Genomic DNA, 17,966 nt, shown 5'->3' with positions numbered 1-17,966 from the left:
TTTGAAATTTTTTTTGTAAGACCAAAAAACCTGTCAAAAGGTCAAAGGAATCACGCAATTCCCAAAAATGGTATTTTTTACAGTTTTGCCCATAGGACTGGGAAAATGCTTTGGGGATAAATAGGGAACATATCAGGATTTCCAAAGCTGCTGTAGCCCAAAGTTGAAATTTTAATATAAACTAGGTCACCTTCCGATGGGTGTAGGGCGACATAGTCGAAAAATAGGACATGTTGTTTATACCAAAATGTTCTTCGTAAATATACCTTATAGTAAAATATAAAATTGTTATATGTTCTTAAAGAAAGTTAATTTTTAATAAAAAAAGAGTTAAGTCACCGTTTCGCAATAAAACAGATCACCTGCTGCAAAGCGGGGGGTGTCAACAGCAGTACGAAAATTGAAAAGAACCCTTCATTTAGAAGCTTTTACGAGTATAAAATACACAAATTTTTCTCTTTGGAAGGCAACGAGGAACATTAAGCCACCGGTAGAGGCATAAAGCGCTTTAGGAAAAGCTGACGGAAACTTGTCATGAAGTGCTATAGAGAAAGCCACAGTTTTGTTGAAAATTTTAGTGAAGTATTTGAAATCAATTCCACGGCAAATGAGTTCGAGCTTGAAGAATTGCCAGTTTCAACAATAACTTATTCAACTCAATTCGATATTTGTCCTGAGGATGTTAGTTGAGTAATTAAAAATAAATTGAACTTAAAAATTCACCGCGATTTATACGACTTTGACCCACTACCAGTGGCTTAATGTTCTTGGCTGCCTTCTAAAGGGAGAAGTTTGAGTGCTTAGTACTGGTAAAACCTTCAATATTGTATCGATTTCTACGCTCCTATTCCGAATGAAGTTAAATTTGTATAGATACCTATTGAAATTAAACAGTTATGACCGATAAAGTCCATTTTCGTGAAAACATTTGGACCGATTTTAGCCAGTTTCAATAGGCTTCGTCGTTGCGCTAAAAAAAATGCATCTAACTAATTTTATCACAATATTTTCAAAATTACGACATTTACTTTACGCACAAAGTTTACATGGAAACCCTGCCAGCCAGCGTGACGAACAGACATCACTCAATTGACTCAGAAAGTGTTTCTGAGTTTTTAAGTTGTGTGTTAGACTCATTTTTGGGCGTTACAAACATCAGCACTATGGTGACGTAGACAATTTCAAATCAGTAATACAAATTTTTGTAGCAGCTCCTGTTTGGAAAATATAGCATATGAGCCTTTTTACAATAAAACAGAATAGCCCATAAACTGAAGTCGTAGTTGGTTGTGATGTGTAACTTAATACTCATCTTAAGTGGCTCATTAGTCTTTCAGCGTGTTGAGAATAGTCGGAGCATTTCTTATTTACCAAAAAATGTTCAAAAAGTTAAAGGATTTTATTCCAAGTTTGCGTTAATAACCAAAAAAATTTGATATTGAAAATCGGCATTAGCGGTTCATGATTTCAGCTAGCCCTCATACAAATATCCCCCCTGAATACAGTCATAAATATGTTGGTTATGCGGCAAAACTGATAAAATTTTGCACAAATTAGTTCCAAGTACTCAGAAACATTGCATTTTTCGAAGCATAGAATAAAGTACTATGATAAATGCACTTCTGAGAAGCTATAAAGTAATGAAATAATCGACTAATTGTAAGCGAAAAATTTAAGTCATTGATTAAAACATAAAACTGTTTCCAAGTGGGATTTCAACATATGAAAATAGTGTCTTTTTTAAAGCAGAGCTTCAGCGTCAAAATCAAACTGAAGAGCTCACATAGCACTCTCCTTTCCTCTTACAAAAGTATTAAAAGCTGAGTTAAAGCATTTGTTTACTTGATTATCTGTTACACTGTTCAATATTCTGGCAAAATTGTTGATATTTACTTTATCTGCCTGATATTTGTATTCTTTCTTTCCATCTTTTATTGCCGGTTTATGTCACGGTCATTTTGTTTCTATGACCGTCTATTTGGCCCACACTTTAAGTCTTTATATAGCCACAAAATGTAATGAAAGTTATAATAAAAATTTTAAACATTTAAAATAAATTACTCTTGCTTACTTAAATTTTATAGCACACCAAAAAATAAAATAAAACGAAATTATTTCTTACGTTGTCATAAAAAATATTTAAAATTTGTATGAAAGCCGGGCAAATCAACAATACAGAAGCATCAGCCCAAGACCACCAAAATACAATACGAATTTATCATTTTTATTATAGTCGTTGAAGAAAATTTTAAGAATAAATTCAACAAAGTCCTTTGTATGAAGATTTTCGTTGTATTTTGAATATTCTCTTTTGTTAGTTTAAGATAATCCATATCTCCATATCACCTCTTTTTCTTGGCGAAAAAGAAAATATTTCAGTTATTGTAACATTTTTTGTTTTCTTTTCTTTCTTTTTTTTAGATGTACCTAACGAGCAAATGGATTTTCTGCTGTTGCTGGCTTCTCTTTGTGCAACTCACAATTACAATTGTAATCGCCTGTAGAGTTTCGGAATATCCGTGCAAAGGAAGCACAAGTATTTGTATACCATTGGATAAATATTGTGATGGCAAGGCGGACTGCGAAGATGGCAGTGATGAGCCCAGACATTGCACGGGTAAGTTTATCATAAGGCTGAATTGTGTGACTTATTGTAGAAATAAAATCTTAAGAAATATAATAAAATAATGAGTGGAAAATAGTGGAATGAGGTAGTAAGTAACATCAAGTTGATGTTGACAAAATGAAATCAAAATTTGTTGCTAGTTTGCCATTGAAGTTTCTTAAATTTTTTAATAAAGTGGCGGAAAATTTCAAGTTGGCGGAAGAATTTTTTTTGTCAGAAATTGGAAATTGGAAACATATTATATTTCAACTGGTGGGTAATGACAGTGGATTATGAAGAGAACCTAAACAATGAAAAGTTTTTTGAAAATTTAATGTCATAAAAAGTTTTATTTATTAATCTGCAAGAATCTTTGAAACTAGTAAAATCTAGATAAAGACATTTTATTAACAGATCAATATACTTTATAAGAACTACTAAATGCTGGCAGTATATTACAGACAATGTTTGCCTCCAAGGCATCAATTGTTGCTGGTTTGTTAACATAAACCGGTGACTTCAAGTTACCCAACAGGAAATAATCGAGATATGTCAAATTGCACGATCTTTGAGGCCTATTGACAGGACCAGTTCTCACAAGTTATCGCCAAATTTTTATTTCAATAAATCGATGTGCCGCATGGCACTTGTTGAAACCTATTGAAATCACATCTCGCCCGGATCAATCTCATTCATATTTTCAAACAAAACATCGTTGATCATGGTGCGGTAACGACCTCCATTGAGCGTAAAAAGAGCTCCTGTCTTATTTTTGAAGAAAGAAGCTCCGATGATGCCATCAACGTGTAAACCGCATCAAATGGTTAAATTTATTGAATGTAATGGAGTTTGTGTTCCTGCAATACACTATGGGTGTATCTGCAGACAAGGTCTTTACAAGGAAAAGAAAGATAGAAAAATAACCATTGGAATAGACCTTCATATGCTGATTTACCGTCAGCTAAAAGTCTCTACTACACTCAGACGATGCACTATCTCATATGAATCAAAATCTCTCAGATTAGTTGGACTTTGAGAAAGTTTGTAAGTTTTTTCGCTTGAACATGACATCGATTTTAAAGCGAGAGTTAAAGACTTCTTTACTTTTCTCACAATATACCTTAAATGACTTTGACATGACAAGAGACAGAACGCTCTCTCTGGGATACGCTTCACTTCGGGACACAGTATCCGATATTGGCTTGATTCGTTCTTGGCCTCAAAAGATGAGCGTCTGCTGGAATATATATGTATATGTAGCCAGTGACATATGAACAATTCTATTAATAGATTTTCTTCATAAAAATTTTGGTGGCGGATACGTAATATTTAATTATAAAAATTAATAATATCAACAATACGACACATGATTACGAAATTGAATATATTTTTTGTATAAAAGTGCAGAACAGAAATAAAAACAAGTAAGAGAGCTATATTCGGCTGTGCCGAATGTTATTTACCCTTCACCAAATTATACTTCAAAATAAAAATTTGAAATATTTTAGATGAACAAAATAATTTTTTTGTTGCAGTTTTTTTAATTTTTTGGGAAAAAAATTTTTCGAATTATTTTTTTTTAAATTTTTTGTTTTTAAATTTAAAATTGTTTTTTTTAATTTAAAAAAAAAAATTTTATTTTTCAAATTTTATTTTTTTTTGGTTAAAAAAAATTCGGGTTAAAAAATATTTTTTTCGATTTTGACCCATTGTAGGTCCAACTTACTATGGTCTTATGTACGTCGTCGCAAAGGTCTTTGAAATATCTATCATCAGATATCCATATTGTATATATTAATGACTTAGTAATCCAGATATACATATGTATGTAGGTAAAAAATCGAGGTTGTCCTGGTTTTTTCCTCATATCTCAGCCATTTGTGGACCGATTTTTGCTGATTTTAAATAGCAAACTTCTCGAAAGCATGTCTGACAGAATTATTGAAGATTTGCATCCCGAAGATATCAAGGGTCTTCAGAAAATTGATTTCTACAGACAGATAGACGGACATGGCTTAATCGACTCCGCTATCTATAAGGAGAGAGCTATATTAGGCTGTGCCGAATGTTATATACCCTTCACCAAATTATACTTAAAAATATTTTTTTTTTAAATATGTTTAAAATATTTAAATATTTTTATTTAAACAAAATTAAATTACTTTTTTTAAAATTATTTTTTTAAAAAAAAGCTTTTTCCAATTTTGTTTTTAATTTTTTAAAATACATTTTTTTTCCAAATTGTTATTTAATGTTTTTAAAAAAAGTTTTTTCCAATTTTTTTTTTTAATTTTTAAAATTTTTTTTCTCAATGAAAATATAGCCTTATATAAGTCGTTGCAATGGACTTTGAAATATCTATCATTAGATGATCCTTGTAGATAGCGGAGTCGATTAAGCCATGTCTGTCTGTCTGTCCGTCTGTCTGTCTGTTGAAATCAATTTTCAGAAGACCCCAGATATCTTCGGGATCCAAATCTTCAATAATTCTGACAGACAAATCGTTGACAGAATCGATTTTTGACCCTTTATTTCAAAGACATTTGCAACGACATAGATAAGACCATGCACCTACAATGGGTCAAAATCGGGAAAAATATTTTTTAACCCGAATTTTTATTTCACAAAAAAAAATTAAAAATCCAAAATTTTTTTTTTAAAATTTAAATAAAAAAAAAATTTAAATTTAAAAAAAAAAATTTTAAAATTTAAATAACAATTGGAAAATTGTTTCCAAAAAATGAAAAAAAAAACTAAAAACAAAACAAATTTTGTTTACCTAAAAATTTTTGTATTTTGAAGTAAAATTTTGTGAAGGGTATATAAGATTCGGCACAGCCGAATATGGCTCTCTTACTTGTTTAAATTATGGTTTATGGAGCATCAAGAACTATTTTTTTTTTAATTTTCAATTTTAATTGAAAATTCCCATAATAGCCCATAATTTTGGGAAAATTTATTATTAATTTTCAAAGAGCATCAAAAACTATTTTTACCATACCAATTCAAATGTGAATTTCTCAGAAAATTATCAGTTTTTCATAATATCTTATGTTTTTGTTTTTTTTGAAAAACTTATTCCCAAAACTTAATATTTTTAATTCCAATTAGATTTTATAATAGCCAAAAATGATTATTTGGTGGAATTATTTAATTTAATAAGGGATTCATCAATAGAATGAGGGAAAAATATGTGAATTTTCCCTATTTCCTGTGGTGAAATTTCTAAACTGCAATAATTTCTGTTTATTCGAATTAATGTCAATCTATAAGTATTGAAAGTCTTTATACATATTCAAATGTTTACCATATAATAAGTAATGAAAACTTTTGCCGTGAAATATTTCCTTCCATTTTACTCATTTTAAAGCAAACTTTTATTTTGAATTCTCTACCATGACTTGATCTTTTGTTTTGTTAATTAATGCAAATTATTTGTGTTAATATTTGTTTAAACAAAATTTCAGCTATTTTCTTCTCTAGCTGTGTAAATGTTTTCTATACAAAAATTTTCCCAAAAAAAAAAAAAAAATAACAAGGGAAAACTTTTATTTTCTAAAACACCGTCATATTTGAAAATTTGTTTTGTATAGTATTTTTTGTTGCCTTTTTTGTTTCTCGTTATTTTTCACATTTGAACAATTTCATTTTCAAAATGCTTGCAGACAAGATTGAAGGCTGCAAAAGGAAATGAAATTTGTATATATGGGTGTGTGTGTGTGTGTGTCTGAATGTTGCCGTTTCTAATTTAAGCCCGAGCAATGTAAATAGAAACGTTTGTTCATATATTTTTATATTTGTCAGTCAGTTAGTCTTTCTGTGTGTTTGTTTGTTTGCCTGCCAACTCGTCTGTGTATGTCTTTTTGTTGTAGATTTTGTTGTTTAGCCCAAGTAAGTATTTCATTCTTGTCAGTTGCTGTTGCCTTTAAAAATGACAGCACTAAATTTGATGTTGTTAACTTCACCGTGTAGCCTTCAATATGGCTGGCATTTCTTCTCTTGATTTTTGTTCCTTTTTTTTAGTTTATTTGGTTTGAAGAGACTTGAATTTCTCTTGCTATGTTGACTTTGATTACATTTGTTTAATTTTTCGTTTCGTTTTACGTTGTATATTATTTTTGTATTTCTTACTGTTGCGGGAGTGATGAGTGATGAATTTAATTTGCCATGTTTATATATTTTCTAGCTGTAACGTCCTTTCAAAAAAAGGATACTTATGTCTTTATTTCGTTACAGTTATATACAATTCTTACTTTTTATTTAGTTATTTAAATAATTCTGTTTTTTTGTTTCTATTTCTGTTTGTATTTTAACTTGTTTTTGTTTTGCTTATTATTTATTCAAGTAATTTATGCAAATTGAGCTGCTTTATAAAATAAACGCATGTGTAAACATTTAAAAGGGCCGGTTACTAAAATCATAGAAGGGCGAATTGTTTTAAATGACATCCTTCAATTGTAAAGGACAACACTTTGGATTTTTGCAAAAGGCTATGAATTTAATCACTTCTATAGGCTCTGTAAAGACCCTCGATTGACGCTAAACCAACACTATATAAACACCCACGATTGAAGCTAAATCTGGACTATATAAAGCCCCATGATTGAAGCTAAATCTGGACTATATAAAGCCCCATGATTGAAGCTAAATCTGAACTATATAAGGACCCACGATTGAAGCTAAATCTGGACTATATAAAGACCCATGATTGAAGCTAAATCTGGACTATATAAAGACCCACGATTTAAGCAAAATCTGGACTATACAAAGACCCATGATTGAAGCTAAATCAAGACTATATAAAGACCCATGATTAAAGCTAAATCTGGACTATATAAAGACCCACGATTGAAGCTAAATCAAGACTATAAAGACCCACGATTAAAGCTAAATCTGGACTATATAAAGACCCACGATTGAAGCTAAATCAAAACTATATAAAGATCCATGATTGAAGCTAAATCTGGACTATATAAAGACCCACGATTTAAGCAAAATCTGGACTATACAAAGACCCATGATTGAAGCTAAATCAAGACTATAGAAAGACCCATGATTAAATCTAAATCTGGACTATATAAAGACCCACGATTGAAGCTAAATCAAGACTATATAAAGACCCATGATTGAAGCTAAATCTGGACTATATAAAGACCCACGCTTGAAGCTAAATCTGGACTATATAAAGACCCACGTTTGAAGCTAAATCTGGACTATATAAAGATCCACGATTAAAGCTAAATCTGGACTATATAAAGACCAACGATTGAAGCTGAAATCTGGACCCATGATTAAAGCTAAATCTGGACTATATAAAGACCCACGATTGAAGCTAAATCTGGGCTATATAAAGACCCACGATTGAAGCAAAATCTGAACTATACAAAGACCCGCGATTGAAGCTAAATCTGGACTATATAAACCCCCACAATTGGAGCAAAATCTGCACTATACAAAGACCCATGATTGAAGCTAAATCTTGGCTATATAAAGACCCACGACTAAAGCTAAATCAAGAGTATATAAAGGCCCATGATTGAAGCTAAACCAAGACTATATAAAGACCCACGATTGAAGCTGAATCAAGACTATATAAAGACCCATGATTGAAGCTAAATCTGGGCTATATAAAGACCCACGATTAAAGCTAAGTCTGGACTATATAAAGACCCACGACTGAAGCTATACCAATAAAGACCTACGATTGAAGCTAAACCATGAATACATTAAGACCCACGATTGATGCTAAACAAAGACTATATAAAGACCCACGATTGAAGCTAAACTAAGACTTTCAGTCCTATTTTCCTTTCTGTAAGACCTTCTTAAAGCTGAGTTATTAAACCACATTCACTTAGTGCTTTTTTTTTGTTAACAAATACTTCGTTATTTTAATTGAAATTATTAAAATTTCATGTTGTTTTTTTATTAAACGAGAGAAAAAATTCAAGTTACGCCAACAACTCATGCATGGTTAAGTTTTCTGTGCCAGAGGTAAACAACGGAAATATTTCCTTCAACTTTTCCTTTTTTCATCTCAATTTTTTTTCCAACCGATAAACAAACTTTTTTTTTTATACGACGTCCTTTTTAATAAGTTTGTTTAAATTTTTTCGTTTCCAGGAAATTTAATTAAGTACAAAAACAAAATAATTTAAAATGTAAATGACATTAAAAGAAAAGTACAATTTTGTATTGAGTGGGGTAGTGAGAAAAAGGAAAGTGTTTGCAGAAGGTTGATACGAAAAAGGAAACAGTGATCTTAACAGAGAGATGGATGCAGGGAATTATTATTGTTAACATGGTTGAGGAATGGTTTTTCATTCATATTTTAAAGGACATAACAATATAATGAATTCATTATGAAATGTCTTAAAAAATCCATTTTTAAATAACATAAAATTCTATTACAAACTAACAATTTTACAAATTCGCCTAATACTAGTAACTATTCTCCCCTTAAATTTACAATAAACTCCTTAAAATATGCAGCAAAAGAAACTTCAATTTTCTAAAAGGTCCTTCTATCAATATTTCATAGTTTTTTCTCCAATTCTTATGACATTTTTTCTTACTCTTTTATTTATTCTGTTTTCTTTCTTTTTCCCATTACAGTTTGCAACCGCACCTATTATGGTGACATTGGTCGTACGTACTCCATTAAAGTACCAACACCCCAATGGAATAAACTGCCATTTTTATGTCACTTAACATTCACAGCATCTGGGCATGATCAAGGTGACATTGTACAGGTGAGTGTAAAACTGACGTAAAAACCACACAAAAATCTGATGATAAATGAAATGACACAAACACCAACAACAAAAATACTTATACAAACAGATAGACAAAAATATGTTTAGCAAACATATCCAGATATACAGACATAAATATATACGGACAGTCAAAAATTCATGCATATGGTATAAATTTTGGAGTATAATAGATTCCTGTAGGACAATATGTTTGATGTGGACGAAGGTGTGAGTGTCTGTTGTATTACAGTATATCTCCGAAACAAAAATCATGATAAGAATTTAACCCGCAGAAAAAATATAAACAACTACAACAAGAACTATTACAACTTCTAATGCCGCTACTAACACTGTTAGTGACAACTAGAAAACAACAAAAGCCAAAAATCACAGACAAATGTAGTGAAAATTGGGAAGTAATCCCAATAATCAGAATTAAATTGAAATAAATAATAAACATTTTTGAAACAAAAGGTATCAACTTTATAACTTTATAACTTTATAACTTTATAACTTTATAACTTTATAACTTTATAACTTTATAACTTTATAACTTTATAACTTTATAACTTTATAACTTTATAACTTTATAACTTTATAACTTTATAACTTTATAACTTTATAACTTTATAACTTTATAACTTTATAACTTTATAACTTTATAACTTTATAACTTTATAACTTTATAACTTTATAACTTTATAACTTTATAACTTTATAACTTTATAACTTTATAACTTTATAACTTTATAACTTTATAACTTTATAACTTTATAACTTTATAACTTTATAACTTTATAACTTTATAACTTTATAACTTTATAACTTTATAACTTTATAACTTTATAACTTTATAACTTTATAACTTTATAACTTTATAACTTTATAACTTTATAACTTTATAACTTTATAACTTTATAACTTTATAACTTTATAACTTTATAACTTTATAACTTTATAACTTTATAACTTTATAACTTTATAACTTTATAACTTTATAACTTTATAACTTTATAACTTTATAACTTTATAACTTTATAACTTTATAACTTTATAACTTTATAACTTTATAACTTTATAACTTTATAACTTTATAACTTTATAACTTTATAACTTTATAACTTTATAACTTTATAACTTTATAACTTTATAACTTTATAACTTTATAACTTTATAACTTTATAACTTTATAACTTTATAACTTTATAACTTTATAACTTTATAACTTTATAACTTTATAACTTTATAACTTTATAACTTTATAACTTTATAACTTTATAACTTTATAACTTTATAACTTTATAACTTTATAACTTTATAACTTTATAACTTTATAACTTTATAACTTTATAACTTTATAACTTTATAACTTTATAACTTTATAACTTTATAACTTTATAACTTTATAACTTTATAACTTTATAACTTTATAACTTTATAACTTTATAACTTTATAACTTTATAACTTTATAACTTTATAACTTTATAACTTTATAACTTTATAACTTTATAACTTTATAACTTTATAACTTTATAACTTTATAACTTTATAACTTTATAACTTTATAACTTTATAACTTTATAACTTTATAACTTTATAACTTTATAACTTTATAACTTTATAACTTTATAACTTTATAACTTTATAACTTTATAACTTTATAACTTTATAACTTTATAACTTTATAACTTTATAACTTTATAACTTTATAACTTTATAACTTTATAACTTTATAACTTTATAACTTTATAACTTTATAACTTTATAACTTTATAACTTTATAACTTTATAACTTTATAACTTTATAACTTTATAACTTTATAACTTTATAACTTTATAACTTTATAACTTTATAACTTTATAACTTTATAACTTTATAACTTTATAACTTTATAACTTTATAACTTTATAACTTTATAACTTTATAACTTTATAACTTTATAACTTTATAACTTTATAACTTTATAACTTTATAACTTTATAACTTTATAACTTTATAACTTTATAACTTTATAGCTTTATAACTTTATAACTTTATAACTTTATAACTTTATAACTTTATAACTTTATAACTTTATAACTTTATAACTTTATAACTTTATAACTTTATAACTTTATAACTTTATAACTTTATAACTTTATAACTTTATAACTTTATAACTTAATAACTTTATAACTTTATAACTTAATAACTTTATAACTTTATAACTTTATAACTTTATAACTTTATAACTTTATAACTTTATAACTTTATAACTTTATAACTTTATAACTTTATAACTTTATAACTTTATAACTTTATAACTTTATAACTTTATAACTTTATAACTTTATAACTTTATAACTTTATAACTTTATAACTTTATAACTTTATAACTTTATAACTTTATAACTTTATAACTTTATAACTTTATAACTTTATAACTTTATAACTTTATAACTTTATAACTTTATAACTTTATAACTTTATAACTTTATAACTTTATAACTTTATAACTTTATAACTTTATAACTTTATAACTTTATAACTTTATAACTTTATAACTTTATAACTTTATAACTTTATAACTTTATAACTTTATAACTTTATAACTTTATAACTTTATAACTTTATAACTTTATAACTTTATAACTTTATAACTTTATAACTTTATAACTTTATAACTTTATAACTTTATAACTTTATAACTTTATAACTTTATAACTTTATAACTTTATAACTTTATAACTTTATAACTTTATAACTTTATAACTTTATAACTTTATAACTTAATAACTTTATAACTTTATAACTTTATAACTTTATAACTTAATAACTTTATAACTTTATAACTTTATAACTTTATAACTTTATAACTTTATAACTTTATAACTTTATAACTTTATAACTTTATAACTTTATAACTTTATAACTTTATAACTTTATAACTTTATAACTTTATAACTTTATAACTTTATAACTTTATAACTTTATAACTTTATAATTTTAACTTAAAAACTTTTATAAAGTTATACAATACTGTTTCTAAAAAGCTTTCAATATGTTCCCAATTGTAATAAGTAGCTGTGCAAATAAATAACTGTGGAAATTGGAAAACCTTTTATGTCAATCTTTAATATACAGTCTGATGATTACTTCCCTAACTCAAAATTTCACCTGCTTGGGTATGTTGAACTCTTGACTAAGTAGAAAAACGGACTAGTTATGTTTATAAATGAGATGTTTTCTGCAGTCATTTCTGTTTTTTTCGCCAACTTTTCACACGAACCACAACAGAAGGTTAACGGAAAAGCTGTTGAATTTTTCCACTTCTATCTCCGCATGATTTTTGGCTTTCGTTGACACTTTTAAGCTGCCAGTGGGGGCTGGGGAGAGTTAAATAAGTTTCTCTATGCACATATAATATTCAGTCACCTTTAGAGCAGTAGTGAAGTTTGTGTGTATTGTTTTGTAAGTAAAGGACTGGTGGCAAGAACTCGTACAAAAAAAAGGAAAGTCAACTACACGTTTTAATAATTTTGTGGTACTGGCATACTTTTAACATCATGCCGTGGTGTGGCATGCTAGGGCATGCTTTGACATGCTGTTGTTATTTAGTTGTTGCTTAATGCTCACTTCAGTGTCACATTTAAAATATAAAACGATGTTATCATTACTTCAGAGATAAACAGCCATCGCTGGAAAGCACGCATATGTAGGAATAAATGGCGGGTTTTTGGTTATTTTAACAATAGCTAGTAAAGACATGCTAAAATGAAAAGGATGTTGAAATAAAATTTAGTAGCAGAAATACTTACTCTTCTGCTTATTTGTATAGATACATAAATCTGTGAGGTATATTCGTAGAGCAGTAGAATTGTGGTAAGAGATAATGTTGAAAGCTTGTCCTGTTTTTTATAAACATATATTCCCTCTTCTAATGTAAGTATCTTTAGATTTCACTCATCCCCAAAAGTTTTGTTTGACATTTTTCTTTTCACTCTGTAAGTGTGTCTGTGTCTCTCCTTTTTTGGATTTTTATTGTATTGTTTTTAGGTTGTTAAATCCTTATTTGAATATTTTATGAACAATTAAATTAGTTTTTTTCTCTTCATATTCCTGGTTTCTGTTGCCCCCCCCCTCCCCTAAAAGTATTAAAACTTGCTTCATAAGTTTTTTGTGTTGTATGGTTTGGTAATTTTGTGGAAGAGATAATTTTTAACTAACAAACTTTGTTCAATGGAAATATGTTGAGGGATATTTCAAATAATGTGTTACATTAATGAAGGGAAAATTAGCATATTTAACACGCCACTCTTTTTGTTTGGCTACTGTTGTCATCTCTATTGGAATCACGCCTTGTTAAGTGATTAATAATTGAAAGCTTAAGATTTTTCATTATCCTTATTTAAATTTCAACATACAGTTATGAATATTTAAACTATGTTAGTTTTTAGTTTGAAAGATTTAATAAATATTTTGCGGTGTCCTAGGTGAAGAAAGCCAAATGTTAAAGTTATAGAGTCATTGTTGATTTAGGGTAGAAATATGACAGTTGAACTCCAAGAATTTAATGAGGTTTGAATGTATTTTCATGTCATCTTTATCTTGACCTGAGCTACATCCATGGCATAAGAGGTCTTCCAGTCTCCATAGCTATTTATTTGAAAAGCTCCTACATCATTGAAAGCATTTTATAATTAAAAAAAAGGAGTTTAACTTATAGCTTTAAAAAAAGTTATAAAGTTATAAAGTTATAAAGTTATAAAGTTATAAAGTTATAAAGTTATAAAGTTATAAAGTTATAAAGTTATAAAGTTATAAAGTTATAAAGTTATAAAGTTATAAAGTTATAAAGTTATAAAGTTATAAAGTTATAAAGTTATAAAGTTATAAAGTTATAAAGTTATAAAGTTATAAAGTTATAAAGTTATAAAGTTATAAAGTTATAAAGTTATAAAGTTATAAAGTTATAAAGTTATAAAGTTATAAAGTTATAAAGTTATAAAGTTATAAAGTTATAAAGTTATAAAGTTATTAAGTTATAAAGTTATAAAGTTATAAAGTTATTAAGTTATAAAGTTATAAAGTTATAAAGTTATAAAGTTATAAAGTTATAAAGTTATAAAGTTATAAAGTTATAAAGTTATAAAGTTATAAAGTTATAAAGTTATAAAGTTATAAAGTTATAAAGTTATAAAGTTATAAAGTTATAAAGTTATAAAGCTATAAAGTTATAAAGTTATAAAGTTATAAAGTTATAAAGTTATAAAGTTATAAAGTTATAAAGTTATAAAGTTATAAAGTTATAAAGTTATAAAGTTATAAAGTTATAAAGTTATAAAGTTATAAAGTTATAAAGTTATAAAGTTATAAAGTTATAAAGTTATAAAGTTATAAAGTTATAAAGTTATAAAGTTATAAAGTTATAAAGTTATAAAGTTATAAAGTTATAAAGTTATAAAGTTATAAAGTTATAAAGTTATAAAGTTATAAAGTTATAAAGTTATAAAGTTATAAAGTTATAAAGTTATAAAGTTATAAAGTTATAAAGTTATAAAGTTATAAAGTTATAAAGTTATAAAGTTATAAAGTTATAAAGTTATAAAGTTATAAAGTTATAAAGTTATAAAGTTATAAAGTTATAAAGTTATAAAGTTATAAAGTTATAAAGTTATAAAGTTATAAAGTTATAAAGTTATAAAGTTATAAAGTTATAAAGTTATAAAGTTATAAAGTTATAAAGTTATAAAGTTATAAAGTTATAAAGTTATAAAGTTATAAAGTTATAAAGTTATAAAGTTATAAAGTTATAAAGTTATAAAGTTATAAAGTTATAAAGTTATAAAGTTATAAAGTTATAAAGCTATAACTCAGAGACATATCTTATAGAAATTGTTTCTGGCTCAGAGACATATTTCTTATACAAATTGTCTCTGGCTCAGAGACATATTTCTTATACAAATTGTGTCTGGATCAGAGACATATTTCTTATAGAAATTGTCTCTGGCTCAGAGACATATTTCTTATAGAAATTGTCTCTGGCTCAGAGGCATATTTCTTATAGAAATTGTCTCTGGCTCAGAGACATATTTCTTATAGAAATTGTCTCTGGCTCAGAGACATATTTCTTATAGAAATTGTCTCTGGCTCAGAGACATATTTCTTATAGAAATTGTCTCTGGCTCAGAGACATATTTCTTATAGAAATTGTCTCTGGCTCAGAGACATATTTCTTATAGACATTGTCTCTGGCTCAGAGACATATTTCTTATAGACATTGTCTCTAGTCTTTTTTACAAAACATAAAAAGCTGTCTCTATTTTGAACCACAGGTATCCTTACTTTTCATAAATAATGAAACAAATTACAATACATAATCTCTTTTGGTTACTGTCCTCTATCACATGTTACTATACATTAAATCGGATTTATTTACCAAAATAAAAAAAAACTACACTTAATATTAAAAAGCCTTTGTAAATCCTTGACCACAATAAATACACTCTACTCGTCTCTCCTGTACCCCTGTAAAATTGATTTTTACTTAACTTTCATATAACAAACATACGATGTAAACTTTTTTGTTACATCTTTTAATTTATTATTCAAAATATATTTTCAATTTACTTTGTTCTCAGTTTATTTAATTCTTTGTTTTTTTCCCCTACGACTTTTTTGTTGCAGATAATATTTGATAGTTTTACTGTGGGTCGCTTTGATGAGGGTATGGTTGATACCGATGTTGATGGGTATGAGACAAGTTTAAGTCCCACTGGCGAATTGCCTGGTTGTCCAGAAGGCTTTATGCAGGTAAGTTTTATCTTTGGTTTTCAAGCAACACAGATACATACATACAACATATATATTTAACAAAACACTCTTACACATTGTTATAAAGGAAGGCAAGGATGCATACAAATCTGTATAGTACATGCTATATATTAATGACAAAATGTGGTTATACGAGTATGTAGGTAAATCGTAAATAAAGGATGTTGATAATGATGAGTTGAGTAGTATTAAAATGACATAAAATGTAAATTCTCAAAACCAATAAATATTTAATTTACATGTATATATATAGACATAGTTGCTTGTCTTAAGCAATTGAAATGAAATTTAGATTTTGCAAATTTAATTTAGATTTGCAAATGTAGTTTAAATTACTTTTTACTAGCAATTTTGCAATCAATTTTATATTATTGTATCAATAAGAAAAGCTTCTTATTTAAATAAATATAAGATAGGTAGAGCAATTTTCGAAGAATAAATTATGAAATTACAGAGAAGAATTCCATTAAAGTTAAATATGCATTAAAAAAAATCAATTGAAGCTAAGCTATGGCTTTATAAGGACCTAAGAATGAAGCTTAGCTAAGACAATATGAAGACCTAATGACTTCAGAATGAAACTGAGCAAAGACCATATGCAAGGGTAGCCCCGTTTGTATACAGAAACAATAAGGTGTCGATGTTACCAACTAAAATTAAAGTTTGGTTTGTTTGAAGGGACAATTTCTCAAAAGGACTAAAAGGTTCTTTTTAAGGTTTTTATGATTTCTTTTAAATTTCTCGCAAAGAAAACATGTGAAATATTAGTATCAAGTGAAAGGTCTTTGAAAGGCGCTTTTAAAACCTATTAAGCAATGCTATGGCTTTACAAAGACCTACGATTTAAGCTAAAATAGACCTGCGACTATAGCCAATCTAATACTTTATTAAGACCTGCGATAGAAGCTAAAGCAAGACTATACTAAGACCTATGATCTAAGCTAAAGCAAGGCAAAATTAAGACCTAAAATTTAAGCTAATGCAAGGCAATATTAAGTCCTACGATTGAAGCTAAAGCAGGACTATATTAATACCTATGACTGAAGCTAAAGCAAGACTATATTTAGACCTACGACTAGACCTAAAGCAAGACTATATTTAGACCTACGAGTAGACCTAAAGCAAGACTATATTAAGACCTATGATTGAAGCTAAATCAAGACTATATTATGACCTATGATCTAAGCTAAAGCAAGTCAAAATTAAGACCTAAGATTTAAGCTAATGCAAGGCAATATTAAGTCCTACGATTGAAGCTAAAGCAGGACTATATTATGACCTACGATTAGACCTAAAGCAAGGCTATATCAAGACCTACGATTGAAGCTAAAGCAAGACTATATTTGGACCTACGATTAGACCTAAAGCAAGACTATATTAAGACCTACGATTGAAGCTAAAGCAAGACTATATTTAGACCTACGATCACACCTAAAGCAAGGCTATATCAAGACCTACGATTGAAGCTAAAGCAAGACTATATTTGGACCTACGATTAGACCCAAAGCAGGACTATATTATGACCTACGATTCGACCTAAATCAAGACTATATTTAGACCTGCTATTGAAGCTAAAGCAAGACTATATTAGGACCTGTGATTGAAGCTAAAGCAAGACCATATTAAGACTTACGATTGAAGTTAAAGCAAGACCTTCGATTGAAGCTAAAGTCATACTGTATTAAGACCTACGATTTAAGCTAAAGCAAGACTGTAATAAAACCTTCGATTGAAGCTAGACTATATTAAGACGTATGATTGAAGCTAAAGCAAGACTATATTAAGACCTTC

The 17,966-nt window shown here is 27.3% G+C and overlaps 1 protein-coding gene across 1 annotated transcript in view; it reads left to right on the top strand.

Annotated features, from left to right (window-relative positions):
• Positions 1–17,966, top strand: part of LOC135955691 (uncharacterized) — a 365,923-nt gene that overhangs the window by 92,364 nt on the left and 255,593 nt on the right. Inside the window, exons 2-4 of the mRNA XM_065506049.1 lie at positions 2,422–2,617; positions 9,221–9,357; positions 16,029–16,154. Coding sequence (XP_065362121.1) covers positions 2,422–2,617; positions 9,221–9,357; positions 16,029–16,154 — 459 coding nt within the window. The remainder of the gene's footprint in view (positions 1–2,421; positions 2,618–9,220; positions 9,358–16,028; positions 16,155–17,966) is intronic.

Source organism: Calliphora vicina, chromosome 3, assembly GCF_958450345.1.
Source record: "Calliphora vicina chromosome 3, idCalVici1.1, whole genome shotgun sequence".
NCBI classification, from domain to species: Eukaryota; Metazoa; Arthropoda; class Insecta; order Diptera; family Calliphoridae; genus Calliphora; species Calliphora vicina.
Note: the sequence above shows the minus strand (reverse complement) of the source record. Positions and strands in the feature narration are given on the sequence as shown.